Source organism: Pavona decussata, unplaced genomic scaffold, assembly GCF_977016875.1.
Source record: "Pavona decussata unplaced genomic scaffold, jaPavDecu1.1 SCAFFOLD_322, whole genome shotgun sequence".
NCBI classification, from domain to species: domain Eukaryota; kingdom Metazoa; phylum Cnidaria; class Anthozoa; order Scleractinia; family Agariciidae; genus Pavona; species Pavona decussata.
The window spans coordinates 84,922-112,500 of record NW_028145712.1 but is presented as its reverse complement, the minus strand read 5'-3'; the positions used below and the strand labels follow the sequence as shown (position 1 = coordinate 112,500).

The 27,579-nt window shown below is 38.8% G+C and overlaps 3 protein-coding genes, 1 long non-coding RNA gene and 1 pseudogene across 6 annotated transcripts in view; all 5 read left to right on the top strand.

Moving 5' to 3' along the window:
• Positions 1 to 22,757, top strand: part of LOC146453786 (centrosomal protein of 85 kDa-like) — a 49,399-nt gene extending 26,642 nt beyond the window's left edge. The window contains exons 1-3 of one of the 2 annotated variants that reach the window (XM_085096224.1): positions 20,441 to 20,482; positions 20,711 to 20,810; positions 22,159 to 22,757. In XM_085096224.1, coding sequence (XP_084952350.1) covers positions 20,786 to 20,810; positions 22,159 to 22,331 — 198 coding nt within the window. In that variant the 5' untranslated portion in view covers positions 20,441 to 20,482; positions 20,711 to 20,785 and the 3' untranslated portion in view covers positions 22,332 to 22,757. Of the gene's footprint in view, positions 1 to 20,440; positions 20,483 to 20,710; positions 20,811 to 22,158 lie in introns of those variants that run through there. The other variant, XM_085096223.1, reaches the window with a different exon arrangement.
• Positions 1 to 27,579, top strand: part of LOC146453777 (uncharacterized) — a 104,678-nt gene that overhangs the window by 17,462 nt on the left and 59,637 nt on the right. The window lies entirely within an intron of this gene.
• Positions 1 to 27,579, top strand: part of LOC146453783 (uncharacterized) — an 89,970-nt gene that overhangs the window by 39,826 nt on the left and 22,565 nt on the right. The window lies entirely within an intron of this gene.
• Positions 3,382 to 14,401, top strand: LOC146453788 (uncharacterized; annotated as a pseudogene). The gene is made up of 4 exons (XR_014859411.1): positions 3,382 to 3,609; positions 7,644 to 8,306; positions 10,050 to 10,598; positions 12,965 to 14,401. The product of XR_014859411.1 is annotated as an uncharacterized LOC146453788 (transcript).
• On the top strand, positions 16,584 to 18,305 carry LOC146453787 (uncharacterized). The gene is made up of 3 exons (XR_014859401.1): positions 16,584 to 16,694; positions 17,796 to 17,888; positions 18,210 to 18,305. It is a non-coding gene; the product is annotated as an uncharacterized LOC146453787 (long non-coding RNA).

Below are 27,579 nucleotides of genomic sequence, written 5' to 3'. Positions count from 1 at the left end.
TACCAATAGATAATTCGTTGTGTACAAAACATGACTATAGAATGCTAAAACGCAACTGCGCCTCTTTCGTGGTTAATTTTATGGGAGCAGTATCGCGTTGTTAACATATTTCTTTTTGTTTAGACTCTTTCAATAAGCAACGCGTTGTTGTTTTGAGGTCAGTGCTTGTTTTTTTTTTTTGGAAAAGGCGACGCGTGGTGTTTTTTGGGAGCTTCCATTTATAAGAGACGGAGACGTCTTCTGAATAAATACCTTAGGCGGCTTGTGAATGGAGAGAAATTTGTAACAGACGGAAATCCACATGGCGGAATAGTGTGAAGCTTCAATAGTGATCAGCATGTAATTTCTTCTTCCAATACCACTAAACGACGTGAGAATAGAGGAAATGATCACTCCTTGACTTTTAAACAAATTCTTTCAACCTATACCATAGTAAGCTTATGAGAATAGTGAGGAGAATTTGCATGTTAATACAAAAAGGCTGAAGTTCGTTTGTTCTCTAACCTCTATTCTACTTGCTCAAAATTTGGAGGGTCAGAAGTAGTTAGGATATCAAGATAAAAAGTGTAAATAAATTTATTGACATATTGACCAGGTTAGAGTGGTAAAAGCGCCTTAGTAATGAGAATCAGAATAATACTTAGGGCTGGGTGATAGCAATGATTTATTAGGAGGCTTCAACTAACAACTGGTGACTGCGTTATAAGCGCGTGTGTTTCTCAATTGTGCCGAAAGTATTAAGAGCCACCGAAGAATTATGTGAAAGATGTTGATTAACTAAAATTTAAAGTTTATTGATTTGAAAATCGGTTAAACCGTATAAAGCAGTAAAGCTGTATAAAACAAACTGGATAAGTTTGTTTGAACTTGAGTTACAGCAAGCAACATCCTCTCTTGCAGCAAGTTTATGCAACTAATTCAGTCTCTAAAGACTTTCATAATAAAATTTCCAAGAAACTCGTACTTATACGAAATAATGGAATGAAAATTTTGTAGTTTCAACGCACTTGTACCACAAAAAGAAAATTAAGGGCAGAACCCTGATTCCAAGAGCTCTTTCAGCATTATGCATTTGATTGAAACGTCAGTAAGGATCTTGGTGTTGAAAGAACGTGATTTTGCCGCGTGAGAATTATCTAAACTTTAAATTGAAGGTAAAACTTTCTTCAATAAAATATTTTAATGCTTTTCAATTTGAATTGTCTTATTTTATGTTAGCGCCGCTGGTACTGTACCTTGCTATTGTATTGAGGAGGTTAAAAATCTAGAACATGCACAGTAATGACGGACACTCCATGCTCCTGACATACAGGTCTAATCGTGCTGGTTTTGTCAATATTCAGTAAAATTATGTATGCATAAAATGTTCGCACTTAAGGTGGTCCTTTATTTAGAACTATTTTCCGCGTCCCCACAAAGTTTAATGGTCTTAAGTTTGAATTGACTTGTCTTACTAGGGAGCTTAACGGCAACGGCAACGAAAACGTTACGCGAAAATATATCTCCATATCAGTTGTGGTGCTTCGCGATTATTTCAACTCGCCCAATTTTTACAAAAATGGCGAACTATCCAGGAATCAAATTGGTAGGAGTGGTGTACAAGCTAAGAAAGAAAATGAAAAATTCACCGCCGTGCGTTCGCGTTCTCCAAAAAACCTTAAATATGGTCATTTCACGTTGTTGGTTTGCAGAGGACGGCAGAGAAATGTACCAAAATGTAAAACAGAAGTACAGAGCGATTGTTTTTGCTCATAAATATATTGTTTTGCGGAGTTGTCGTTGCCGTCGCCGTCGTCGTTGCTTAAGCTGACAGGAGCACTAGAGTGTCTTTAGAAACCTATAGAACAATGTTAATGAACACTTTATGGCTCCAAGCAGATGTAACCATGATGGTTTTGTCAGTTTGTCATGATATATTGTCCAGAATCCCTCGCAAGTGTTAATCCCTGTAAAGTTTTCAGTTAGAGAAGTGTTCGTTATTAACCTTAGTAGAGACCACAGGAGTGCTTAAAAGAGTACGATGATTACACCCAGGTTCCTTTTCAGCCACCAGCCAATCTTCCAAACCACACGGTATTTCCACATTCTGAGTTAAAATGCGGGAAAAAAAATTGCCAGACTTGTTTCATTCAGACAGGAGCAAGAAGACTTGTACCCGCAAGTATGATTACCAGTAGGAAGTTTACTTGTACACGTATGAATGTGCGTAAAATGTAGAATCTGGCTTAAGTCAAAGCCTCTTTGCTATCTCTATTCATGCAGATCATAACTGATATACAATCTTCGACCCCTTATTTCGGAGAGTTCTATCTTGCTTCAAAATACAAATTCAAAGCCTGTTACTGGCATCTCGATAAACAAAAAAGCAACAAAGAAACAAAGAAACAACCAAATAAAGTAAGAAAGAACGTTGTAACATCCTACTGAATTCTTTCTGTCCCCCCAAGCATGCCAATACTATCCCATATGTCCATAATCCTACAAGGCCAATATGTTTACAAACCCATATGGCTTTAAAAGATTTGTGGAGATACGTATGTCGATTCCAACGTCGTCAAAATTGGGTTAAACCGATGTAACTGGCTTATGTCCACCATTTTTAAACCCTCTTGATCGAGCTAAAATGTTTCTGGGTTAGTGATTCAGGCCAACAGCAACAATCACAACAACCGGACAAATGGTAAGAGGCAAAGATGCAATTATTGATCGCCTTAGAACCCACTCTTCTCATCAGAATGTACGTCCCGCCGTCCTAGCATGCGCGCGCAGACGTCTTCTTGGCATGCGTAGCTGGCGAGAATATGGGCGAACGAGCATTGGAACCGCAAAGAAAATAGGGAAAAGGTGATTTGAAATCCCGCCTGCAGGAAAACTATAGCATTGTGAATCGGAATAAAAGAAGGCGGCATTAGAAAAATTATAGTTTTCAAATTCTGGCAGGCAGACGACGATATTTTCTCGCCACCGCTAAAGCTTCAAAACTGCTTTCGCGCTATGAAAATGTTGTCATTTACCAGGCTAACTAATATTTCCTTTGAGAGGCAAGAAGAAAACAGGGGACGTCTCTTCGCAGGCTGCGCCATCTCTGAAACTTTTAACTAAGTAAGCTGTTTATGTGTTTATTCAGCTTCGCCGATACTGTAGTTGTCAAATTACAACTACCACTGTTATTAGACCATTTGACCTTTCGTACGCTTTCAACATATTTATAGACAGAGATTACTTTATAAATTGCAAAACCACATGATATCACAGATATCAGAGCTTATCTAAAACATGTTTGAACTTTGCCTCATATCGTAATAAGGGAACTAAAACTTGGCAAGTTACCCGGCTCACTCTTGATGTCTGTATCAAATAACGAACATTGATCAACAAACCTTGCCTCCTAAAACTGCGTAATGCTGAAATCGCCCAAAATGACCGCTCAGAAGAAGAGTTTGCCTTCATTCGCTTCTGTTGTTTCTGTTTTGTCAATCATGTTGTACTGCGCCGGATTTTTAAGGGTTGAATTAGAGTTAAACGAGCACAAGGAGAGACTGAATGCTCTTGAAAACGTCGTTCAAACAAGCGAACAAAACATCGCAAAGGTAACAAAGAATGTACCTGGTAAGTTTGTGCTTAATACTTTAAGTTATTGATTGAGATCAAGTAGCTTTGTAGTATTGTATCCGTTCCGACAGCTTACCTTTTGGATTCCATCCACAAATTCAACCGTCAAAACTATTTTGTACTACATGCATGACTTAAACTGCCAAGGGGACTTTGATCCGAGAATTAAGGGGATAATCGTCGCACCCTTTTTATTTTGGATGTTGAGGAAGGGGGGGGGGGGGGGGGGGATATGTGTGGATATGGTTTACCTTAGGGTAATAAAATGCCCAACTTTGGACTTTTGGCGTTATTCTTTTAGCCTTTTAGGGTGCTGGGCTGAAAAATATGTCTGGAAATATTCGTTAGGCAACTGATTTGGCATCTTTTAGAGTGGAAAATAGATTGGAGCTTGACAAAACGAGACTGTGGTACCTTTTAGGCAACGTTCCAAAATGAGAGCTCCCTCCCTTCCCCCCTTCCCCACCCCAGGTAATGGGGTCATTATTTAAGATTATGGTCCTTGGTCCACAAAATGCTTTTTCTTGAATGGTGCCACTTTACCCAGAGCATCGTCTGTGGACTCATACGTTCAGGAACGCTCTCCTTATACTACAGAGCGACAAAGAAGAGCAGCTCCGCATAAGATCAAAGCCTTTTTTTTTGTCTGTGGAATGGTCACTGTTTCAAGTTTATTCGACAGGCGTAAAATTTAGATTAACCTAGAGCAGCACAACTAATAAACAACATCCGGCATAGAAAAGAACAGTTCAATGGCTGCCTCGTGGGCGGGAAGGGGGTGGGGTGGAATGAATTATGGTGAATACTCTATTATATAAGATATGTAGGTATTTATAGTCCTACAGGGTAGGATTCTGACATCTTTTTGATCTGCAAATGGCTACATTTTGACGGTTCTGAAAACAGATATCGATTTTAAAGGCTGCGTTTGGAAAATGGGTTTTTGAAAATAACATGTTTCTCTCTAATGGGATGAGGGTTTGAAGAGTCGAGCGGCACTACCTCAACCAAACTTCTTTGGAGTACCATGCCCTCCCCCTCCTCCCTCCCCCTTCCTCTGTGAGAAGCTATTTGGTTGTCGCATACACAAAAGAATTGGATCACCTGGAGTCAAACGTTAAAGATTTATACACAAGAGTGAATCGTAATTTTCAAATCATGATTGCCGACCCGCCGTGGTAAAATACAGAACAGTAAAGATCAGCAAAGGAATGTGTGGAAAGTAGCATGTTGTGTTTCTCCCTACATCCTGTCTGCCGTGTGGTAAAGAAAACCAATGAAGGTGATCAGGTCAAGTGGTGGAACTTTCTCTTAGTAATCTACCACAATATGAAGATGATTAGGACAAACGAAATAACCCATCATAACTCATTAAGTTCCTTTTGTTTTTTAGTCGATGTTGGTTGTTGACCGAGTTTACTATTGAGAAAAATGTTTCTATTTAGTACACCTCGTTGTCTGAGAATAGGGTTCAGTAACTGGTTATAAAATTAGACTATAAGACAGTCGTATTCAGTTTCGTTTGTCTGCTTAGGAATGTGTGGTCTTTAATTGAAAGGTCTGGGGCAAAAGTGTATAAACTGCGAAGTGTTAGCGATGCTTGCGACTTAGCTCGCGCGCGAGGATCCACGAGTTCGATACGATACGATACTATAATCTTTATTTATCCACGGTACAAAATTCGTCAGCTTTAAAAATGCCTAATACTAATATTAATATAATAAAAATATTAAAAAAAGCTGCTTTCCACGAATGCCGTGCCTTACAGTTCTTTGAGTAATCGTTTAAATTGCCCAAGGGACTCTGCTTCCCTTAAGTTACAAGGAAGACTGTTCCAGAGAATGGCGCCACTATAGCTGAAGCTGTTTTTGTAATAGTTTGTGCGCGGTAATGGAACATTGAGTTTATTTTCAGAGTCCCTTAGGTTATATGCGACTTCTCGCCTTTCACGCTTGGCGCCTTTGGATCAGTGATTTAAAAGAGAAAATTAAGAAGAAACAAGAGGTCTGTTTTGCAGGGTAAAATACTCTTAATTTCCAAAGGCTCGTAGGGTGGTTATTCAAAATTTCTAAAATACACATAGCGCTCCTGTCTAGAGTGAGTTGAAAGGAAGCAGGGTAGAGTGACAACGATAGAACTGGCCTCATAATCTGGCCTCTTAATCAAGCTCTTTACTACTAAATCTAGTTCCGCTATTCTCTTTTCATAAAAGTTTCTAATGACAAGTTCCACGGTAAACTGTATTTCGCAATCCTCTTCAGTCCTTCTCTTTTGGCTAAATGAACATGAGAAAGATATCAAGGTCCTTAAAGACCTTTAAGGGTGGCAGACAGGAGCACTCGACGGTTCATAACAGTGGATATCTGTTAGGAAAGCCTTAACCTTAACCTTCTCAGTAACAACAGTACACACTTTGTAACCACATTTACAGTAATATAGCACTGCCTAATAACGTTTGTAGATAAAGATCTCGAATCTAAAATAATAGACGATTTACGGCTGGAGCAAGAGTGTTACCCTGAGACCGAGGAAGAAAACTTTATCAGTCTTAGAGCTCTCAGGGCCTGGTTGTTTGAAAGCCAATTAATGCTAATCCACGATTAGAAGTTAACTGAGGTTTTCATCTCGCTAATTAAAAGTGGTTTTTGAAAGGTAATTTTATGCTAGTGTTAAAGACAAGTATAAGTTAAAACTGAGGAACAAAATCCTTTGGAAGAATCTTTAATGATTAGTCATTAAACTTGAATCAAAGTTCCCGTTAATACAGGATTAGTTTAATCGGATTTTGAACAACTGGGCCCTGGTAAAAGTGACCAGTTTCTATTGTTTCAGCTTCTGGTCGCTTACGAGGGCGCCTTCTTGTAAGCGACCAGCTGTAGTTACGACCACTTTTTCCAATTCCCGAGGTGGTCGCTTACTGTGAGAGCTTCCGGAATGCAATCCCTTTCCTGTTCGAAGGGGAAAATATCTAGTTCAAAAATGCGAAGTGACGCCAGGCAAGACGAACGTTAATGAGACTCTTCCATTTACTACCACCCTTAATCATTAACTTTTTGCCATAGAAGACTATAAGCCAAGCTACTAAGCTTGGTTTACACGTACGACGCAAGCGTAAGCATAAGCACAAGCATAGACACAAGGATGTTTACAAGTGCGATAAGCATAAGCATAAGGTGACATACGCAAGCGCAGAAGCATGAAAATGTAGCAGAATCACGCGGCTGGACTGCCTTTTGGCGCGAGATTTGATTCTAACATGACGGACTAGAATGTACGCTGACTGACTTGTCACTGTTTTTCAGTTTCCTTTCCTTTCACTTGTGCTTATGCTTGCGTCGTCCCGCTTTGCACGTACAATGTAACGACGCAGGCACAAGCACAAGAGAATGGAAATCGTTCCATTCTCTTGCGCTTGTGCTTATGCTTGCGTCGTTGACGTCGTTGTGTCGTAGGTGTAAACCGGGATGACGCAAGCATAAGCACAAGCGCAAGCACAAGGCACTTATGCCTACGTCGCACCGGTTTACGCGGAGGTTTCTTATCCCTCTGCTTGTGCTTATGCTTATGCTTGCGTCATACGTGTAAACTAGACTTTATGGAGAAAACCGGGTTGCTTGAAGAATAGAAACTAACAGATGCAGGTTCGAAGTGAATAAGTTTAAGTGACATGCCAAAGTCACAACAAAGCATAGGTGCAAAATCAATGAGGCCTATACAACTATTGACTTATGACTATTGCTTCGAATGCTTTCAATGGTGACAAGCACAGCCATGCCGGACAGACACTGGCGTAGACAATAACTACAGGGCTCATTAATCCCAGTTTAAATACTTCAACTAACAATAAACTGCATTAGTCGGCGTTCACAAAACAAACCGGCTTTGAAAGGCCACAAAACGACCTGGGAACACAAGTATTTTGTTGTTCTCGTTAGGTGTTCTGTTGGCAATAAGAGTAAGAAGAATATCGACTCATATGACAACAGTCCTTAAAAATACTACATCTTGTTATCTTTCCTTTATCTTCCTAGAACTTCAGCTCTATAAACCACGTAGAAACAGGCGACATGCCAACGTGATTAAAAACACCACGGAATCTAAAAACACTGCGGAGACGATGAATAAAGAAGTCAAACTTCTATCAGAATTGAGACAGCGTCTCTGTCAATCAAAGAGTGCCACGTGCCCGTCTGGTCCCCCAGGCCCTCCCGGTCCACCTGGACCAAGAGGACAGAAAGGAGACCGAGGAAGAAGAGGGCACAAAGGAAAATCCGGAAATAAAGGAGATCAAGGAATTATGGGATCGCCAGGGAAGAGTGGTAAGCAAGGCATCATGGGACCTGTGGGGCCTCAGGGAGAAGTTGGACCTAAAGGAGACATTGGATCCGCAGGTATGCCAGGAGCTAAAGGAGAACCTGGTGAATCGATTTCAGCTCCTACTGTTGCTGTTTCTCCTACAAAGTTGACTGTCAACGAAGGCGGATCAGCCTCGTTTCAGTGTTCAGCCAGTGGTAATCCTGAGCCTGCTGTGATGTGGAGCAAATTGAACAGTCAGTCTGAAGTAAGTAAGTCAGCGGTTTCAGCAGGAAGATTGCGTTTACGGAACGTAAAAGGAAGTGACTCTGGTGTTTATCAATGTTCAGCGGAAAACATCCTGGGAAAAGCTTTGGCTGTAGCTCAATTAGAAATTAATGGTAAGTGTTTTAACTTTGTTTGATTAAGGTGGGGGTAAATGTGAATTTGAATGGAATTTTAAGAGGTTTGAAGAAGAGAAAAAAGAAAGAAAATGATTTTTAAAACACCAGCAGACAGTTGATACCCACGCAAGAGCACCCCAGGTTTTTAGTGGACTAACTTGGTATCCGTCTATTAATTATTAACTACCAATTCTATATTAAAACTTCACTAAATCTTCAATATTTCTTATTTCTCTTAATTTTACCAATCCTACTAGAAAAACTATCTCTTCCCAAATATACCCAAAATTCACCTAAAAATTCACAAAACACCCAACAACATAGATTTACGGGATAAGCAGAGAGATTTTGGATTGCTTGAAATGTGAACGAGATATTTCCATTGAACCGATTTTAAGCGGCATGGAAACGGCTTTCAGGTTTACCCCCGCCTTAACACTAAGAAACTCTTTTAAAATTTCCACCTGCAAATTGGTGTTAAAACATAAAGCGGAACAGCTAAGACAAGAACGCTCTCAGTCAAAACAACTGTACAACCTGAAACTCACTCGTTGTTATAGTTCGGGAAATTGCCGGGTCCATCAATAATTGTATTCTAGTCTTAAAAAGTAGTTCCCATTATAACATAGCGCGCGTGCATCCTAATCTAATTCCTATTGGCGTCATCATGGTACATTTCTCAACATACGCACGGCCGTGCGTTCATCCGATGACGTGTGCAAGTCAGATGGGGGAAGCATGCGCGCGCTGTGTTATTTAAAAAAAACTTTTGCCGAGAGACAACACCATAAAAATGTTTTTTTTTATAGGAGCCGTGAAGCTTAATGAAACGTTAAGATTAAACCAATATGAGAAACCATTTTCGCCTTTTTTTTTACAGAGAATTTTGTAATTAGTCTTTAACAAAACCTGTTTTCCAGGAATCATTTACTTTATTTTCACTATGTTATAAAAGAATTGGTTCATGCTTTTATCTGTGCGTATATCGAGTTATGGATGCACTTGGGAAGTTTGGAGAGCACTCAAGAAGCTAGCGTTGCTCGAGGCACGCTTCTCTCGTGCTCTCCAAACTTCACGCGTGCATCCATAACTCGATATACGCACGCTTAGCATTAACCAATTCTTAACTATTTTAATAAATCATATTTTAATAAAATCATATTTTAATAAATCATATTTTAATAAATTCTTAACTATTTTAATAGATCATCATCCTTTTAAAAAAGGTCATAAACGGGCTAATTTCACATTCAGATGTGTAGCAAATACGACATCGTAAACAACTGACAAACAATATGCTTCTTTTTTTTTTACACCACGTGCATATCAGATTAAAGAGCTCGTGGTGCAATATTAGGTTTAGCATTTGCAAGCCATCAAACTTAATTCAGCCTACAGCCAGACTGTTTCGTTGCACATTTGGAGACATTTTCTATTTTTTTATGGCCGTATGGTACTTGGGAACTAAGCCTAGTAAGCCTCACCAGAAATTGTTCAACATCTAAGGCGACTAAAATATTTGTATAATAGAAACACAATAACATTCTCAAATAAAGCCGATCATGAACCTGTTCTAGATCTGTCGCTAATTTGATGCCTTTTCCCGAGATATTTTTTCATATGTTTTTATTCTTGGACGATACCCGCAAATTCCAATCCGCCATTGCCCTTTTACCAACATTCCACATCGATGATTTAAATGACGTGTGCAAATTATGGAATATCTCTACTTTGTTGCAGTTCATCCTTTTGTTTCAATTCATCCGAGACCTCTGTACGTCATTGAAGGAAGCAACGGCACTCTTCCAACCTGCCACGTTACTGGCCATCCTACACCAGTTGTGACATGGAGAAAACTGTTTGGACAGCTGCCTCAGGCGAGGGTGCAGAGTAACAACAGCGTTATGCAACTTTTTGACGTCCGTAAAGTTGATTCTGCCGATTATATCTGCACCGCTACTAACCTGTTAGGAAGCGCTGTACAGAAAACCCTTTTAGTAGTAGTCTCCCTTCCTCGCCTCACTATTAAGCCACCCGCTAAAATTGTTGCGTTTTTTAGTGGCTCTTTGACATTGAACTGCAGCGCTACTGGTGATCCACAGCCCGTCATCAGCTGGAAACGACAAGGAGCACAACTGCCAGTTGGACGGAGCCACCAGCAGATTAATGGCGCTTTAGTTATAAGATACATTAGAAACGAGGATGCAGGGAATTACATTTGTGTCGTAAGAAGTGCTGGAGTGTTAGCTGTGGAAACTGCGACCGACGTTGAGGTTCAATATGCTAAGGGTCAGTTATTAATGACGGTGTCACATTATACAAAGGTAGTGCTGATGTCCATAAAGAAATTTAGACGTAGCCACGAATTTTCAGAACTGAGTTTAAAAGCAACAATAATTTAAAACACATGACGATATTTGGCATTTTGTTTTCAAAATTGAAGCGCATTCAATTATCTCTAAAACACAATGCGAAGTTACGGCCAATTTCCTTTTTGGATTTCAGCAGCCCTTGCTGAGATCTTCTTTAATTTACGTGCATAGTCATATACCGCGCAAAAATACTTTTGAATTGTCAGAGTTTCTCGGCCCTCCTGAAATATGCAACACTATGCATAGTATCAAAGGTGGCACCGCCCTTAAGATTGAAAATATCGACCCTATTGTTAACTAATGGAGATAGAAACGGCTGCTATGTATACAGTTGTTTTGACAAAGTTTGTCCAAAAAAAAAAAAAAAAAAAGCGTAAACGCGAGCGCGACAATGCCGAAAAGTAATCTGGGAAATACCTAATAAATTTCAATAAACGCGCAGAATCCATATTGCCCGCCATCTCAAAAGTCTTGATTGTGCGCTCTAGGCATTATGGATTCTGCGCTTTTATTGAAATTTATTGGATATTTCCTAGACTACCTTTCGGCATTGTCGCGTACGCTTTTACGCTTTTTTTAGCGGATGTGAATTAGGCGCGGACAATCTCAAGGTAGCGAGTGTTTGCAGCGTAATATGACACTAGGGCTAATTTGATTCATACGCCGTACCTTTCATGGTGATGTGCCGAACGTTATACATAAATTTCCTTATGTGATGATAAATTTCACGTTATCACGAAAACGCTTCGTCATTTACAATCAATTAATCATTTATTATAACACTAACAAGAAGTTGAAGTACAGTACAGTTCCCACCCGAAAGTAGCGACTGAAGTCGGGTGAAAGCAAAATACACCAAGACTTTCAAAAGAAGAAAAAGGAAAAGAAAATTAGAAATCAATACAAATATAGCAAAAGAAAATTATACAATACGTACAATATAATTATACAGTACAATAGGAAATTATTAAAAACTGGATCACTGTATAATGCAATTCGCGCGGTTTGATTTTAGCAATAATCGTTTTTTTAGAGGGATAGTCATCTTCATTGTTAAGTAATGCTTATTCGCTATAAAATTGCATGGACTGTTCTATTATCAGACTTTTTGGGTATATTTACGTAGAGAGCGCAAGTTGACTGGAATACAACTCCCTAAGACTTTTGACTTACTGGAGATAATTACGTGAAAATATCATCTCAACTCTTAACTTGACTCAATGTTACGCCGATATTTCTCCTTTGGAAATATCGAAAATCTGTCGAACATTGCTATATAGGTTTTCCTTTGTCTCCATATATAAGGGATTTTGGAATCTCACCATGAGACTTAAAAAGTAGGCATCTCATTCGGTGACTTTGAGAACAAATACGCCCACATAAGGGGATCTTTTCACAGATGATTTTGCTAACTTGACAGAAACTTTTGCCGTGATTTTGAATCCCCTGCATAAGCTACCAATGAGTTTAGATAGAAATCATAACCTCTCCCAGCCCCCCTAAGCGCAAGAGATCTTATCACAAAGATTTGTCCTTAAGGAACCCCAAACGAGACCTGGCCGATCTTTATCTTCTCATCGCTAGCACTCACAATTTTAACAAAATCGAAATCACATTCGGGAACAAATCGATGTATACTCGTAGCGACGACCGTCAATGGCTAACAACACAAAAGATTTGAAATCAAACTTTGCTTCAAAAATCACATTTAAAATAATACGCCCGCAGCTTTCGGTGTGAGGAGTCACAGCGAGCTTGCAATTTTGATGCAACAGAAACAACGCTTGAATTTGTTGGAAAAAACAAAAAAAAAAAAAGCTAAAACAAACCACAACAACAACAATAATGATAACGACGACAACAGCAAAAACAAACGAGAACAGGATAAAAAAAAAAATGACAGAAACAAACAGACGAAAAATAGACCCAAAAAGAAAAGTCAGTGAGTGTTGCTACATATGTGCTCTGTTTAAAACTGCTGCCTTAAATTTCAATTTCCACTACTGGCAATTTTTTGGTGTGATTCCATGGCAATTTTGTTGTTGTTGTTGTTATTTTGATGCCGAAAAAATAAAACTTCAAAGAAAACTTAACCCAGTGGACGCTCACAAAAAGCTCGCTCAAGTTAAAGGGTCCAGATTCATCTGCTGCAGAGAGATAGTTTAATGGCTATTGTTATCCGTTAACGTTTTTTAATCCAAAGCTTTATAATATCTCCGAATGTTCCAACTTTAGAAACTGAATATTGGCATTTACTCAAGCGTCTTAATTTTGTTTCATCAGATTGCTCTGATCTATTAAAATCAGGCCATACACAGAGTGGAGTGTACTCTGTGAACCCAGACGGAAAAGGATCCTTCACCGTGTACTGTGACATGCGCGGAGGATGGACAGTGTTTCAAAGAAGACAAGATGGATCGGTGGACTTCTATCGGGGCTGGAACGATTACAAATCAGGATTTGGTTAGCTGACGGCTGAGTTCTGGTTAGGAAACGACAAGATCCACAGGCTGACGACCTCTAGACCCAGCTCTCTGCGAGTGGAGCTGGAGGACTGGAACGGAATTAGAGTGTATGCCAAATATGGCAGGTTCAGCATTGCTGATGAGCAGGCGCAGTATCGACTTGAAGTGAGTTCATATTCAGGGACAGCAGGAGATTCGTTCATAGCTGGACATAATAACATGGCGTTTAGCACAAAAGACAGAGATAATGATAGAATCAGCAGTTTAAAAGTGCTCTGCGATACACTGGCGCTTGGTGGTACAACAGTTGCCACAACTCCAATCTTAACGGAAAATATCTGGGAAACAAGAATGATAACCGAGGAGCACGGTGGGCACAGTTCAGATGTTCTTTTTCACTCAAATTCACTGAAATGAAACTGAGGCCATCATCCTGAAAATAATTTAAGTTACGGATTAAACGTTCCTCATTTGGTTGAAACAGGAGAGTATGAACACAACATAGTAGACTCTTTTTTTATAAGAAGGTTGAGGCTCAGATTAAATAATATTTAAGAACATCACAGCTAAGAACATTATAAATACGGACAAAATAATACAGGTAAAAACTGAGTATACATTCTCCAATTAACCCAAATAAAAGGTGTCTTTGTCACGTTTTGACAAGCTGAGCGGAAGTCATCTTCAGAGTCAAATGAATTGTGGAACGATTTTCTTGACCAATTGGGTTAACAACCAGAGACACGAGTATATACCACCTACTGACGTTCCACAATTCACTTGACTCTGAAGATGACTTCCGCTCAGGTTGTCGAAACGTCAGTCAAAGTCACCAGAAACAGTCCTTTTCAGGACTACACTCACCCGGATGATCATAATTTACGTACTTATGACATGACTCCTGGATTCAAACCATTTACAGTTATACTGATATACCCGCTTTATATAGTATATTGCAATATATATGTTTTTAAGAAAACAGTGAACGTTCAGCGCAAAAGTGTTCGACGTTCTTTTGAAGGCCCTAGCTTGACCATGAATATTATAAATCGAACCTTTCAGGTATGTATATATATCGTAGAAAAATACGGAGATCAAAGTCTAAAGTAGATCCAACCCTAACCATCGATTCTCAGTCAGAAATTTCTGACTATTGGAGACAGCGGATAATATTCCTGTATTGCAAAGATTAAAGGAAGGACAACTCCTTACGGAACCAAATTTTCATCATTCATGATCATAGTATATTAGAAAATATGTGAACGCAAAATTTAGGCTAAATAAGTAAATAAATAAATAAATAAACATTTGAACTGTAACACTTTTAACACACCTTAAATGAATAGAAAAACAAATTGTCCCAAGTGGGAATGTAACCCACGTCTCCAAGTACTAGACGAGAGACAACTAAGTTGGCAACTTGTCCACTTTGACACTCGGCGTTTTCTGTGGAATACCTGTGTTTCATTGCTTTTGAATAGATGCCATGAAACACAGGTATTGCTCGTAAAGAAAACGTTCCATGAAATGGCATACTAATGATTTAATTTTTGTACTAATTATACTAAGGGCTTTCCTGGCTTCGAAACATAACTTCTTCTGGTGTTAGTTTTCAGTTTAACAGCTTCTTTTAGTCTTCATGATTCTTAAGAAAAGAAAAAAGAACGAAATCGTCTCCCATAACTTTACTGACTCAAATCAGCTTCGGGAGCTTTTAGGGAATCAGTTCTGTTTTTGAATAAGTGAATGATCATCGCAGTTATGTACGCAACATAAGCAAAGAAAGCCTGAAAAGTATTCGGGCTTGAACGGGATTCGAACACATGACCTCTGTGATACCAGTGAAGTGCTCTACCAATTGAGCTATCAAGCCAACTGGGAGCTGGTCACATTGTGAATTCGTAATGTACCCGTAGTGGCGATGAGATGAAAGACAATATATGAAAATTCATACATTTGAACTGCGGAATTAGAAGAAAGAATGAATAAGTGAATGATCATGGCAGTTATATACGCAATTTTAAATATAAGCAGTTTCGCGGAAAAGAAAGCCTGAAAAAAATTCGCAGCAGTTACATACGCAACTTAGTTGCAAAAAGAAAGCCTGCAAAAAAGAAAAAAAAGGTCAGTCTTCAGTTGCCTATATCATGCTGCGATGATAATTCACTTACCATAGAATTCCGAAAGTGACGGCCCACCTGAAAGTAGCCGCCGCCGGGTGGGCCCGTTTACTTACTTTCGGAGCTCAATGGATTGGGGGTGGGGGCGTTACTTTCGGAGTTCATTAGGAAGATAACTAATGAACGTTACTTTCGGAATTCTACGGTATTCATTTTTTCCGCAGTTCAAATGTATGAACTTTCATATATTCTCTTTCAAGTTCTGTTTTTTTTTTTTTTGGAAAAATTCGAAGTTGAAGAAAGACCTTAAAACTGCTCCTTAAGAAAGTTGGAAATGGCTTTTTTCAAAATTTCCCCAGAGGAGGGCATGGTCCCCCGAATCCTAGATACTTTGGTGCTCCTTGGTCGTTTGTTCGAAACCTTGTTCTTACTTTGATCCGCGCAAGAATCTAAGCAGCCTTTCCCTGCTCCGGCGTCCCTGATCATGACATGTTAGCACCTTCAACAGTCAGTGCAGAGTTAATACTGCGGGTAATATTATCCTCTGCGCCTCCATTCGCTTTTTAATGTATTCTGGTGAATCAGGCACGATATCATTCAAAGCTGTGCTAAAATATGTTTTAACTTTGCATCCTGTGATAACAAGATTAGTAACTTAAATAGCTAAAAACTTTGCAGGTTATATATCGACACTCGTGATCATACTATCAGATAACGAGCTGAAGCGGTATTCAACAAACTTTGCCCTGAGATTGAGTATTGCTAAAATCGTCCAAAATGACCGCTCAGAAGGAGAGTTTGCCTTCCTTTGCAACTTTTATTTCTGTTTTGTCAATCGTGTTGTACTGTGCCGGATTTTTGAGAGTAGAATTGGAGTTGAACGAACACAAGGAGAGATTAAATGCTCTTGAAAACGCCGTCGCAGGGAATAAGCCGCCAACAAGGGAGCCAAAGCACATAAAAAAATAAACATTTTCCCTGGTAAGTTTGTGCTCATTGCTGATCAGTAGCAAAGAAAACAATAAAGAAAAACTGGAACAAGATCAGCATGTGCCCATTTCAGAAAACTGTTTTTCACTGTACAAATACCCCCCAGATAGGATTTTTACAGTACGAATAGCCAACTGTACGAATATTGCACATGACACATTTGTACACGTTTTGCACATAACGGAGTTGAACAGCGCGTGGCTCACAGCTCGCCCCTCGAATATCAGAATAGCGAGAGAGACTGCTCGCAGTCTAATATGGTAGACATATCCATGACATGCTGTCCAGTACGGCAAGCGTCAATTGGACTTTACTGATTACAGACTTCAGGTTTCCCTTGATAAAATCAGCAATGAGGGCCCGGTATCGCTCATAAACTTTGAAGACCTTAAGATGGAGAATGAGCGATTGCAGGGTGAACGTGACAGGACAAAGAAGGTAAGTTTTCTTACACTTTGAAGGAAGTGGTTGTTGGGGTAGGCGGACAGTCCATTGGTGTTTTTATTTCCCTTGGTTTTATTTATTTTATTTATTTATAAACTTCGCCAGAGGAGAAAAAAACAAAATGAAGAAACCCCTGACAGGAGAGAACTTACAGAACGATATGTCCCAATAACGAGACTCCTTGTATAAATGAAATCACATCATAATAATTAAGTATTGACAACTAATTAACAACACATTTTAACTAATAATACAGCTAATGATCTGCTTTGATGACATTTTATGCAGACACTTTTGAACGTTTGAGGTACTGCGGGATCGTACACATTTAAAGTCAAATCTAGGTAGTATGCCCTCAAATTAGTTTTAAATACATCTATAGATTTAAATACATCTATAGATTTGTTGTTGTTGTTTTACACTCATTCTATTTCCTTACTAGGGCTAACGCTCAGTGGAAAATTCATGGGTTCACTGCAGAATTATTTCATCAATTGAGTCTTTAGTGCTTGCAGCGCAACATTCATATGTACCCCTCACAATCATATCGCCAATTTTACCACCAAAATCACCCACGACTCCCGTCTGCCCTCGTAGCTCAGTCGGCAGAGCAACGGACGATCAAATACGGAGGTCTTGCGTTCGATTCTCGCCGAGGTTGGAGATTTTTCTGTTGCCTCGTGAAATTTCCGCCAATTCTAATTTCCTTACTAGGGCTAAAGCTCAGTGGGAAATCATACACTGCAGAGTTATTATTCTCTGATCCATCATTTGCGTCCAATGATCCATTGCTTGCCCACGAATTCAACTGCATGAAGTAACCAAGAGCATTTTTGGGTGGGGTGGTAGTTTATCACAAGGTTGGCTTTACCATCCCGCTCATTCGGCAAACATCTCTCATTAATTTTAGCGTATCGTTTTGTTTATTCAGAAATTATCGGTCTTGGTAGGTCTTAATGTACTGCATTTTGTAGCTACTTTGGTCTGTCTAGTCAACGCGACTACATCTTGGGAACTTTGTAAAATTTGAGGTTTGGGTCTCTGGCAAGTTAAATTGCTGCTGAAAGTGTCCTGTCGGTTTTTAATTTATCGTAGGTGTTGGAGAACAAGCATAAAAAGATGAAAGCTCTTCACTATCAAACACAGAAAGGACAAAACAGTTTGGAGGAAAGGCTTGCGCAAGAAGAGGTACCCTAGCCCTTAACACTAATAGTACGCTCAATAGCCAATTTCCGAGTTGCTGTTAACCTGATTATGAAAACGAGGCTAACTGCCAAGCTTTTCATATGAAAATTAGCTTTATTTGCATATGAACCCCCTGTGAGTTAGGGGGAGAAGAAAATTGATTTCTGTCCCTTCATTGCTGGTTTTTAATACCAAAGGATTTGTCTTAAGTGGTCAGTGAAAATCGGTTTGTGGTTAGTGAGTAGTCAGTGAAAAGTCAGCGATTTTTTTTCCTGCTGCTTTTTCCGTTAAAGTTGTTGTTTATCGTCTGCTTGCGTTTCACAGGACATGGTTAATGCCTTGAGGGAAGAACTTACTGTCAAGGAGAACGCTATAGAGGAAATGAAGAAAGCTGTAAAGGAGGTGAGTACACTTTGTTGAACTGGAATGCTGAGACAGTAGATGATGGTAGCGGTACTTTCATACGAACAGAAGCAAACAAAGAGAAAGACAGTCAGAATCGGAGAGAGACAGACAGAACAGAGAGATGGACAGACATGCACAGACAGACAAACAGACAGATAGACAGACAGACAGACAGAACAGAGAGTCGGACAGACATGCACAGACAGACAAACAGACAGATAGACAGACAGAAAAACAGACAGAACAGAGAGACGGACAGACATGCACAGACAGACAAACAGACAGATAGACAGACAGACAGAGAATCAGATACGGACAGACAGACAGACAGACAGATAAACAAACACGGACGGATAAACAGACAGACAAACAGACAGAATAGTGGGACCGACAGTCATACCTAGGGGAAAACAAGAAACAGAAGCAGAGACACTAATAAACCAAGAAAATCCAGTAAAATCGGGAACAAACAAATGAACGGTCTGATGGATGGATAGACACCGCCATCAAAATACACATACTAAACAGAAACATGAACAAACAGACAAAAAGTCATACAAGCGGAGCAAACAAGACGATCGAATATTAAAACGGACAAAAATACAGACAGCAAAACAGACAGAGGGACAGATAAAAAGAATGCAAAATAAACCAGTTTCTGAAAAATATGTATTTGTTAAAGACGAGGACACTATACACTAATTTCATTTGCCTGAAGATATAATTAAATCCTTCATCTTTCACGAAATCGGTTTACTTAGAAAAACTTCGAAGTCAAACGCATCATTTCCGAAACACCAATTGCTAATCACTGGTAGTCTAACTGAAAAGATTCTCCTTTTTAACTCGTGAATGCGCGCATGCGCAATGAACGAGTTATAGCGATAGCTGGCTTTTGACTTGGTCGATCAGTCGGTCGGTTTTGTCGTTAACTTTCGGGCGTGCGCAGTGAGTGAGTTTCAAATTCAATTAGTGGGAAAAACACGCGAACATTTATTGTTCACGGCGCATCAGGAAATTCTTATTCAATATGTAGAGAATAATTTGACGATCATTTAGTGCAAGAATGGAGATTTTTCGTTCGATCTGAGCAAAGTTACAAGTTTTTTTCAGTTTTTCAGAAAGTCCGGGGTCGTAAACTCAATTAGTGAAAAAAAAAAAGGTGAAAATTTTTTTTCACGACGCGTCAGAATTCTCTCATTCATTCTGTAGAGAATAATTTGACAATCATTTTAGTGTAAGAATGGAGATTTTTCGTTGAATCTGAGCAAAGTTATAGGTTTTTTTCGTTTTTTTCTACAAAAGCGGTTTCTTTTAAGAATTAAAAATAATTTAATTTAGAAATAATTTAATTAAAAATAATTTAATTTGTCAGTTTTCACGCGAAAGCGGAACGTGCCATGTCACGCATCATTGACGTCGTAAACAAAATTATGCAATTTTCTGGTGAAATGAACACTTTAAGATCTTGTCAGCTTTCATAGAGGTTTCACAGGGGGAAAATGTTTCATTTTCGAAATTTACAACTGGTAATTTATGGGAAAGCAAAAGGACGCGGTCGATAAATAATTCTTATTTAGCAAGAGCTTGTCATAGTTCATTATTTTTACTTGAGGATTGCGTGGACTGAACTCCAAAGGAAAAATTTCACGCATTTATGTCGGGCATGAAATGTAATGCGATACTTTGTTGAACATATTTCCCTTTTTGAGATCGGCTTGCCCTACAGTAATTTTGTAATTTTAATTCCCAAAAAAACTTCACTTGCCCATCGGGCAAGTGATGGTTAGAATCCACTAGCCCGATCGCGAAATCCAGTAGCCCCGGACTATCGGGGACACGAATTTGCATGACGTAGCTGCACATGGCGTGCTCCTATAAACTTTGAATAAAAAAAACACGTGATTTTTTTTTTAATCGGCGCATCAGAATAATCGGCTTATTCAATCTGTACAGAATAATTTGACAATCATTTCAATAGTACAAGAATGGTCATTTTTCGTTACATAATCGGGCAAAGATATAATTTCTTTTAGCTTTTGAGGAAGTTTCCGTAGCCGTCTAAATTTCAATTACTATGTGTCATCTGCATTCACGAGTTGGCTCACAGGAGCCTTTGATTTAACAATTTCAAATATATAAAACTGAGATCAATAGAGAAATTGTAAGTACAGCGAAAACTGTGGAAAGAGGTAAGAATATGATTCCAGGACCGAGCTCTTCATTATATTTCTTGCTTGACAGAAATCAAGTAATAAATTATTAATTACAAACGCTAATGTCTAGTGCATATTTATTGACTGAGAAAACTGTGCAAGCGTTTTTAAATTAGCCGTATCGTGTAAACCAAAGTAAACTCAATTGCTTCCGACACTCAGCTGAAAACACTCTGCGAGTCATAACTAACTCATTTCTTTCAGCTGTCAGACTGCACGTCTGAGCTCAAAGCAGTGGTTCAAGTTTGTCGAGAAAGAAAGGAAGGCAAAGACCCTGACATGTCTGTTTTGCTAGGTCTCCGATGTGAGTTCAGTTGTATTTTTATTTTTAAAGTTATGTTTTGAGTTTCTTTACAGCGCAACTGGCTACGGTTTGGTAATAGCAGTTTACAGTTGTGTTCTTAGTGGCCTGGCCTTGGATCGGAAGCGAGGCTGGGGGTGACCTTGTTTTGATTCAAGTCTATGGAAATGAAAACTGGTTAGCATAAGAACAGCATGATCTACATGGGAAAAAGAAGTTAAGTTTGGATACAACAAAGGTTAAGAAGCTGTCCGCGTTAGAACGGATAAGGCAAATTTTGGCTTTTCACCGATTTCGCTGATTTTTTCTATGAACATCAATCAATATATCCCATAAACAAATATCACAATTACTGAGCTCAATGCGATTTTTTCGTTCTTGGCGAGACGGTTTACAAGGTGACCTCAAAACTACCAAATATACCTATGGGGACTCTACAATTTATCTATACATTGCCGGTGCTGCCAAAACGTCATTCCTTGCTCAAACAGCTTGAATTTTTTACACATTGAAGTTCCATCTGTCAATAACAATTTAAATGTTTAACTTTTGTTTTCTGTCAAATTTTGACTGAGTTACAATTTTTTAAAAATACCTCCTCCTAAACTTCAGAATGCATTGAACGTGACATAAATATAGTTAAAGCCTATTTTCACAAAAGTGGGACCTGACTTAGGGTCAAGTCTATTTTAAATCAAAAGCACTAACACCAATCCACTAATGTATTGAGTAAAATTTGTGGGCACTTTACGCTGCGTGCCGTACAGAGCTCCGCGATTTCCCTAATATTCACAGATTTCAATCGAAACTAAACATAAAGCTGTTTGTCTTCTTTCTCCGATCTGACACAAATATATTTGGTGTTGGGTGTAGCTTTCAATGTCATCACTTCTGAGGCTCCAGTTGTTCAAAGGCCGGATAACTTTATCCTGTGGATAAGTCACTATCCGTCAGTTTCGATTTGTGCAAAGATTTCAGTATTTCCTCTTGTACAAGCGAATATGCACACCCTAACCACAGTTAAGTTTGCGAGTGTACAAAAACCTTGGACAACGTTTATCGTGAAGTATATTTTAGACGCTGAATAGTGCCTTATCCAGCGGATAAAGTTATCTGGCCTTTGAACAATTGTGCCCCAGGAGTGAACCAAAACAAAAACCTTTTGTGTTTCCGAATCATTTAATGGAATAAACGTAATAGCCAAAAAAATTAAAATCAACAACAACAACAAAACAGGGAAAAGCTAGCGGGAAAGCTAGTGGCTTTCATAAAATGCCGCGCGGCCTCATGAAATCAGTGAACTTGTGTCGTCGATAAATATCCTTGCTTTTCCTGTGATTGCCGTTTCCAGCTACATCAACAAACGAAGAAGAAAATGAAAGTAACGAATCTTCAGACAACGTTGATGCGATACAAGCCAAGATAAACGGTGTACAGCAGCTCCGGCTGGACGTGGAAAATCTAAGAAAATTTATCTCTGATCAATACGCTGAGGACATTGGAAATAACTGCAGAATGCAGTGAATGCAACGACGTATGGTACAGCTGTTGGGAGAGCCCGCGATGTATATCAGAGACGTTGCTTGGTAACACGACGCAGTCTTTCTGGTATTATACTGATAAGAGATTGAGTATTTCATTGGGTCAGCGTTCCTAACTTTCATGAGGACGAGAGGGAAAATGCCTGTCTTGGATTCCTTCGTGTTTATCTAAGAATGTAAATATTAGTTATGAAATAATATTGCAGAAAAAATGATATTTTTCTCATCTTATGTTTTGTTTAAAATTGTAATGAATAATTTACTGTAATTTGATATGATTACACTGTAACAATTATTACGTTTTGTTGGTGTTCTTCAAATGACAGTGTGAGTATAGGTAGCGCGTGATTCAATCGCATCTTTGTAAAAGGAAACTAAACTTTATTAAATACCGACAGAAACATGATAATTTGAGTTATCTTTTTGAAATCTTCTAATCCCGTCCACAACAATCTCGTACCCAGAGTCCTCAGGCTTTTTGGTCAGCGGGGCGGCGCCAGGAGAGACTCTGGGATAATGGAATTTCTTATCCCAGAAAACGTGGGATTCCGGTCTTTGTGCGCATGCTTACGATTAAAACGGAAGTCAAATGCCCCAAAATGGCAGTCGTGTTGATGTTTTCGGGCCTGAAGGTTTTATCGGGCCTTGAAAGTGTTCGAGAAAGCCAAAGTTGATTCTTACATGCGATCGAAGGAACTGGATTTTTTTCCCGTAAGAGCGGATCAAAGCAACTGGATTTTTTATCCTGTAAGAGCGAGCGAACGGTGGACTTGATTCGACATTGCTACAACACACAGACAAGTAAATAACTTAATTATTTCTTTATTACTTTTTATACTTATAAATAAAAAGGAACCATCACTTCTCCTCTCACAGAACTGTGCAGCTGACTGTGTGTTGAATTTATGTTTAAATTACCGTTCCCTTCCCTCCACAGTTTATGTCCAAATGGGATTTGTTTAAGTTATGTCCTATTTAACAATTATTCCACGAGCGCGCGTTGGATATGAGATGATAGATAGCCAACGAGGCGCGTAGCGCCGAGTTGGCTATAATCATCTCAATATAAATTATTGCTTCAATGAACACATAGTGTAAGTTATCATTTGACAATTTAAATCACCTCTTGATATTTACTGTTGTAAAGTTTTTTTTTGCCCCTTTTTTAATTGCAATAGAATGAATTGTGTGCACGCTTTTCTTAAAGTGTATATAATTAGAATGTTATATCTGTTCAATTGCAAGATAGCACAATTTAAACATCGGCACATTTTTATACATCTGTCCTGAATGTCATGTCATGAGAAGCTTTGAAGTTTTTCTTTCTGGATAGACATTCCTTTTGCCAAGCTTCTGATAGTCTGAAATGTCAGCCGTCTCTTCTCCCTAACCCACAGGGGACGCGCCGCCTGTGGGTTAGGGAGAGGAGACGGCTGACATTTCAGACTAAACTTCTGACGAATCTGATAGAGAGTGCTCACATCTTGTATGGTTTTAGTGCTGTAGAGTTGCTCCCAGGTATACTATATATCTAGAAATAAAATGAAATAGTAATTATTATTTAACAGTGTTTTAAATGCATTCCAATGCATGTTTGGTTTATTCAATTCAAATCCCAATACTACATAGTACCAAAGTTTTTTCTGGCACAGGCTATGAAAATAAGGACAGTGAGTTGTGTTGAGGTTTGTTTACATTTCTGCCTAACCACAGAGTATTTACATGAGAACTGTATAGGGAGTGGTCATCACCTCTCATCAGTAAATTAGTTATAATGTGATTGTTGAGAGACTGTCGATATCCTGACTATGATATTTCACTTAGTCAATTTCTATACCATGTATTTAATCTCCTCAGTACTCCTCCTTGTACATTTAATCAGGGTAAAATTAAAACTATCTTGTGTGAGTTCTCATATTTTTGGGTGTGTACTATAGGAAGCACAGGGAAGGGGTCAATAGATTGGGGAATTTGTGTTTATATTATTAATTTACATAAATTGGTGGGGCCCAACTTCATTTGGTTGTGAAGTGTACTCTTTAACTAAGAGCTGAGTCAGATAGCTCAGGTACTGACACACATTACCTAATTTATTTTGATTAAAGGGTACAACTGGTAAATTGATAATTTCTGAAGGATTTGCCATTTCTTTTCAGTACTGGATGGTGATCTGATTTGGTATCACACTTTTAATTATTATTAACTTCAGGCAAGGGAAGTACTCAACCAACGCTTTGCTGAATAGTATAATATAATCTCTTCTCTGATCTTGCTGCTCTCGTGTTGACAACAGATAATTATTATTGTCAAACTCCCCAATATCCTGAATGATTGGCACAGTGTTGTTGAGACCTTTGCTGGACACCCTGTCAAAAGTAATGAACTGTGTAAATTACCCAGTGCTTGTGGGAATTTGTTGTCCCTTGACAATAATGTTAGCTTAAAGACCTAAAAATCAAAAAACTATTGACTCTTAGTTCAAGCCCTTCCTGGACTCTAATGGTCTATCATGCCACAATCTAGGTCATCCAGCATATTGCATAATGTTTGGTGGGACTGGGCCAAGTCTAATGAGCTGCATTGACCAAAAATCTGCAGCAGAACTGTTTAGGGCATTAGAGGCGTCAACAAGAAGAACAGCGTCTGTTCCATTGGCGTCAAAAATATTGTGCATTGCATGAATGAATAACAGCCTCACTCCCACTTTTATGGCCTGCGCACACCTGCAGTGAGCCGCTTGCTTTGCATTGGGTTGTGTTACTCTCATCACCCACTTCCCAATTATCCTCTGTATTACTTCACCAACCCCAAGCGGCTGGACCGCGCCCTCTCCTTAATAACAATAATAATAATAATAATAATAATAATAATAATAATAATAATAATAATAATAATAATAATAATAATGATTGTTATTATTATCATCATTGTGGAAAATATTTAATATTTTTGTTGTTTAAATGAGTAATATTAAAAAGGGAAACTTTTTTAAGGTGGGTAATTGATTTTAGTGTCCTTTGTGTTAAACTTGTTTTAATAATTACATGAAGAAATGATAGAAAGGGTTGCCAAAATAATTACGTTAGTTAATCTCCCAATTACAAGTGGAGTGTTTGATACCAAGGATATATGATGAAAGTGGTCACTTTCTGTACGAGGCTGTGCGAACATCATCTGGTTATATGTCACACAAACGGGGGGTACTTAGCTCCCTTGTTCATGTACAATAGGTACACTTGCAGTAGAATGAAATCGAGCAGAGACCTCCTGTATCTCCTCAATAATAATTGTGTCCCAATTGAACCCTTCAAGGGAAGACTTCGTGTTCTTCCTTATGACATAACACAGAGGGTCACAGCACTGCTCATCTATTTTTTTCCAACAACTGGTACTTTAGGCATGATTTCACACTTTGCAATAGCATAATTGCTTTGGAAATCTCAACAGGAATATCTGTCTGCAAGGGAACCCACGGTTTCCTTGTCTCATCCTTCTTCAATGAGTTTTTGCATGTTTTTGTCGTGATCAGATGAAGGGGAAAAAGGAACAGTTTACAAAAGTTAGATCATTTTTACTTACATGTTGATGTACAGCCTTTAACAGAGTACAATTAAACTATCTTTATCTTTAAATTTTTGCCATCTTAATTTTAAAGTCAGAGTGCATTATATGTTTGGTTATATAAACACTCCAAGCAATATTATAACTTTTGTATTTTAAGATTGAGGAGGCTTAACATTCATAAGCCCCATGGTTTCTTAGCCTCCTCTCCACTTATACTTTTCTTTTATTTGTTTGTCTCTGTACGTTGGGAAATAAATAAATGTAAATATTTTTAAAGTATATCTGCATTTGGACGACCAGCTTTCTTCAGTATTATCTACACCTGTTCTTTAACAGGTCAAGTTGGGTGGCTACTTCACTGTCACAATGTGTTGACTTTCTTGCAGAGAAGATGGTTGTAAGTAGCAGACAACAAGTCTTTACTCTCAACTGCCCCTCTACTGTAAATCTGTATGTACTGGCTATTACATTTGAGACTTAACTTTCATCTTAAGGTAACCTATAAAACAACGGCCTTTCACACTTTTTAACGCTTACACTCAAAACAAAATCTCTCAACATTTGCGAAAATGTTCCACACACCATTATAATGCTGAAAATAAAATACATTACCTCCGCCTCTAAAAGGGAATTTTTTTTCCGAGTGGTTAGCTAGCTTTGGCAAGATGGGCCGTGACTGAAAAAAAGTGAAACTTTTGCTCTCGTGTGCGGCGTTTGATCATCGTGGAGATGTCTTCAGCGTTTCCCTTGCGGCAAAACCGAAGGGGAAACGGCAACCTGAGATGGACTTCTCTCCACAACAGATCTCTTCATCTCCAAATTTTCATCCACAACAAGGTAAGTAGCTGCTTGCATTTTGCCGTGTTTTACCATCGTATGGCAGTAGTGCAACTTCCCACGCTAAAACGACTGATGTTTCGTCGGCTAGAAATTGTTGCACTGACAATGACATAAATCAAAACCCGTCTTTGAATTGGAGTGTTTCTAATTTTTGGTGTGCTTTAAGCTAGGGGTAAATGGAGGCGATAGAAAAAAAAACCCGTGACACACACATAAAAATTACAACGCTCCGAGTTTGACATTTCCAAAACAGGGAAGTTGGTTCGGGGGGTTTCCGGTTTGGTTAACTTCCGCAAATGACCAACGGACTTCCTGTCGGTCTTCCATTGTTATGCAGACGACCAATCAAAAAAATTATATTTTTTCCATTATCCCAGAGTCTCTCCTGGCGCCGCCCCGCTGACCAAAAAGCCTGAGGACTCTGGGTACGAGATTGCGTCCACAAGGGAAGATTTGATTTGATTTAATTGATTTGACTGACCTACTGGCCCGATGAACATGTTTTAAACTTTCAATTTTTCTCAATCGGTGGCAATTCTTTGTGCAACCTGTTCAATGTGTTTCGTAAAACAATTTGCGGCATGACAAGTTATCATACAAGGATTATCAAGAAAAAGGAACCCTGGTATATTTCAGGAGAGTTCCGCACAGCCCAGTACACGCACCACTCTCATACTAACCCTCTTCCAAAAACGACAATAATGAATAAGGTTTCAGTCGCAAAATGTATACATAATTATGACGGGGCTGTGCAGAAATCTTGCCGATTGTTTAAAATAAATTTTCGACGAGTGCGTCTTGAGTTCAAACTGGGATAATCAGATGAT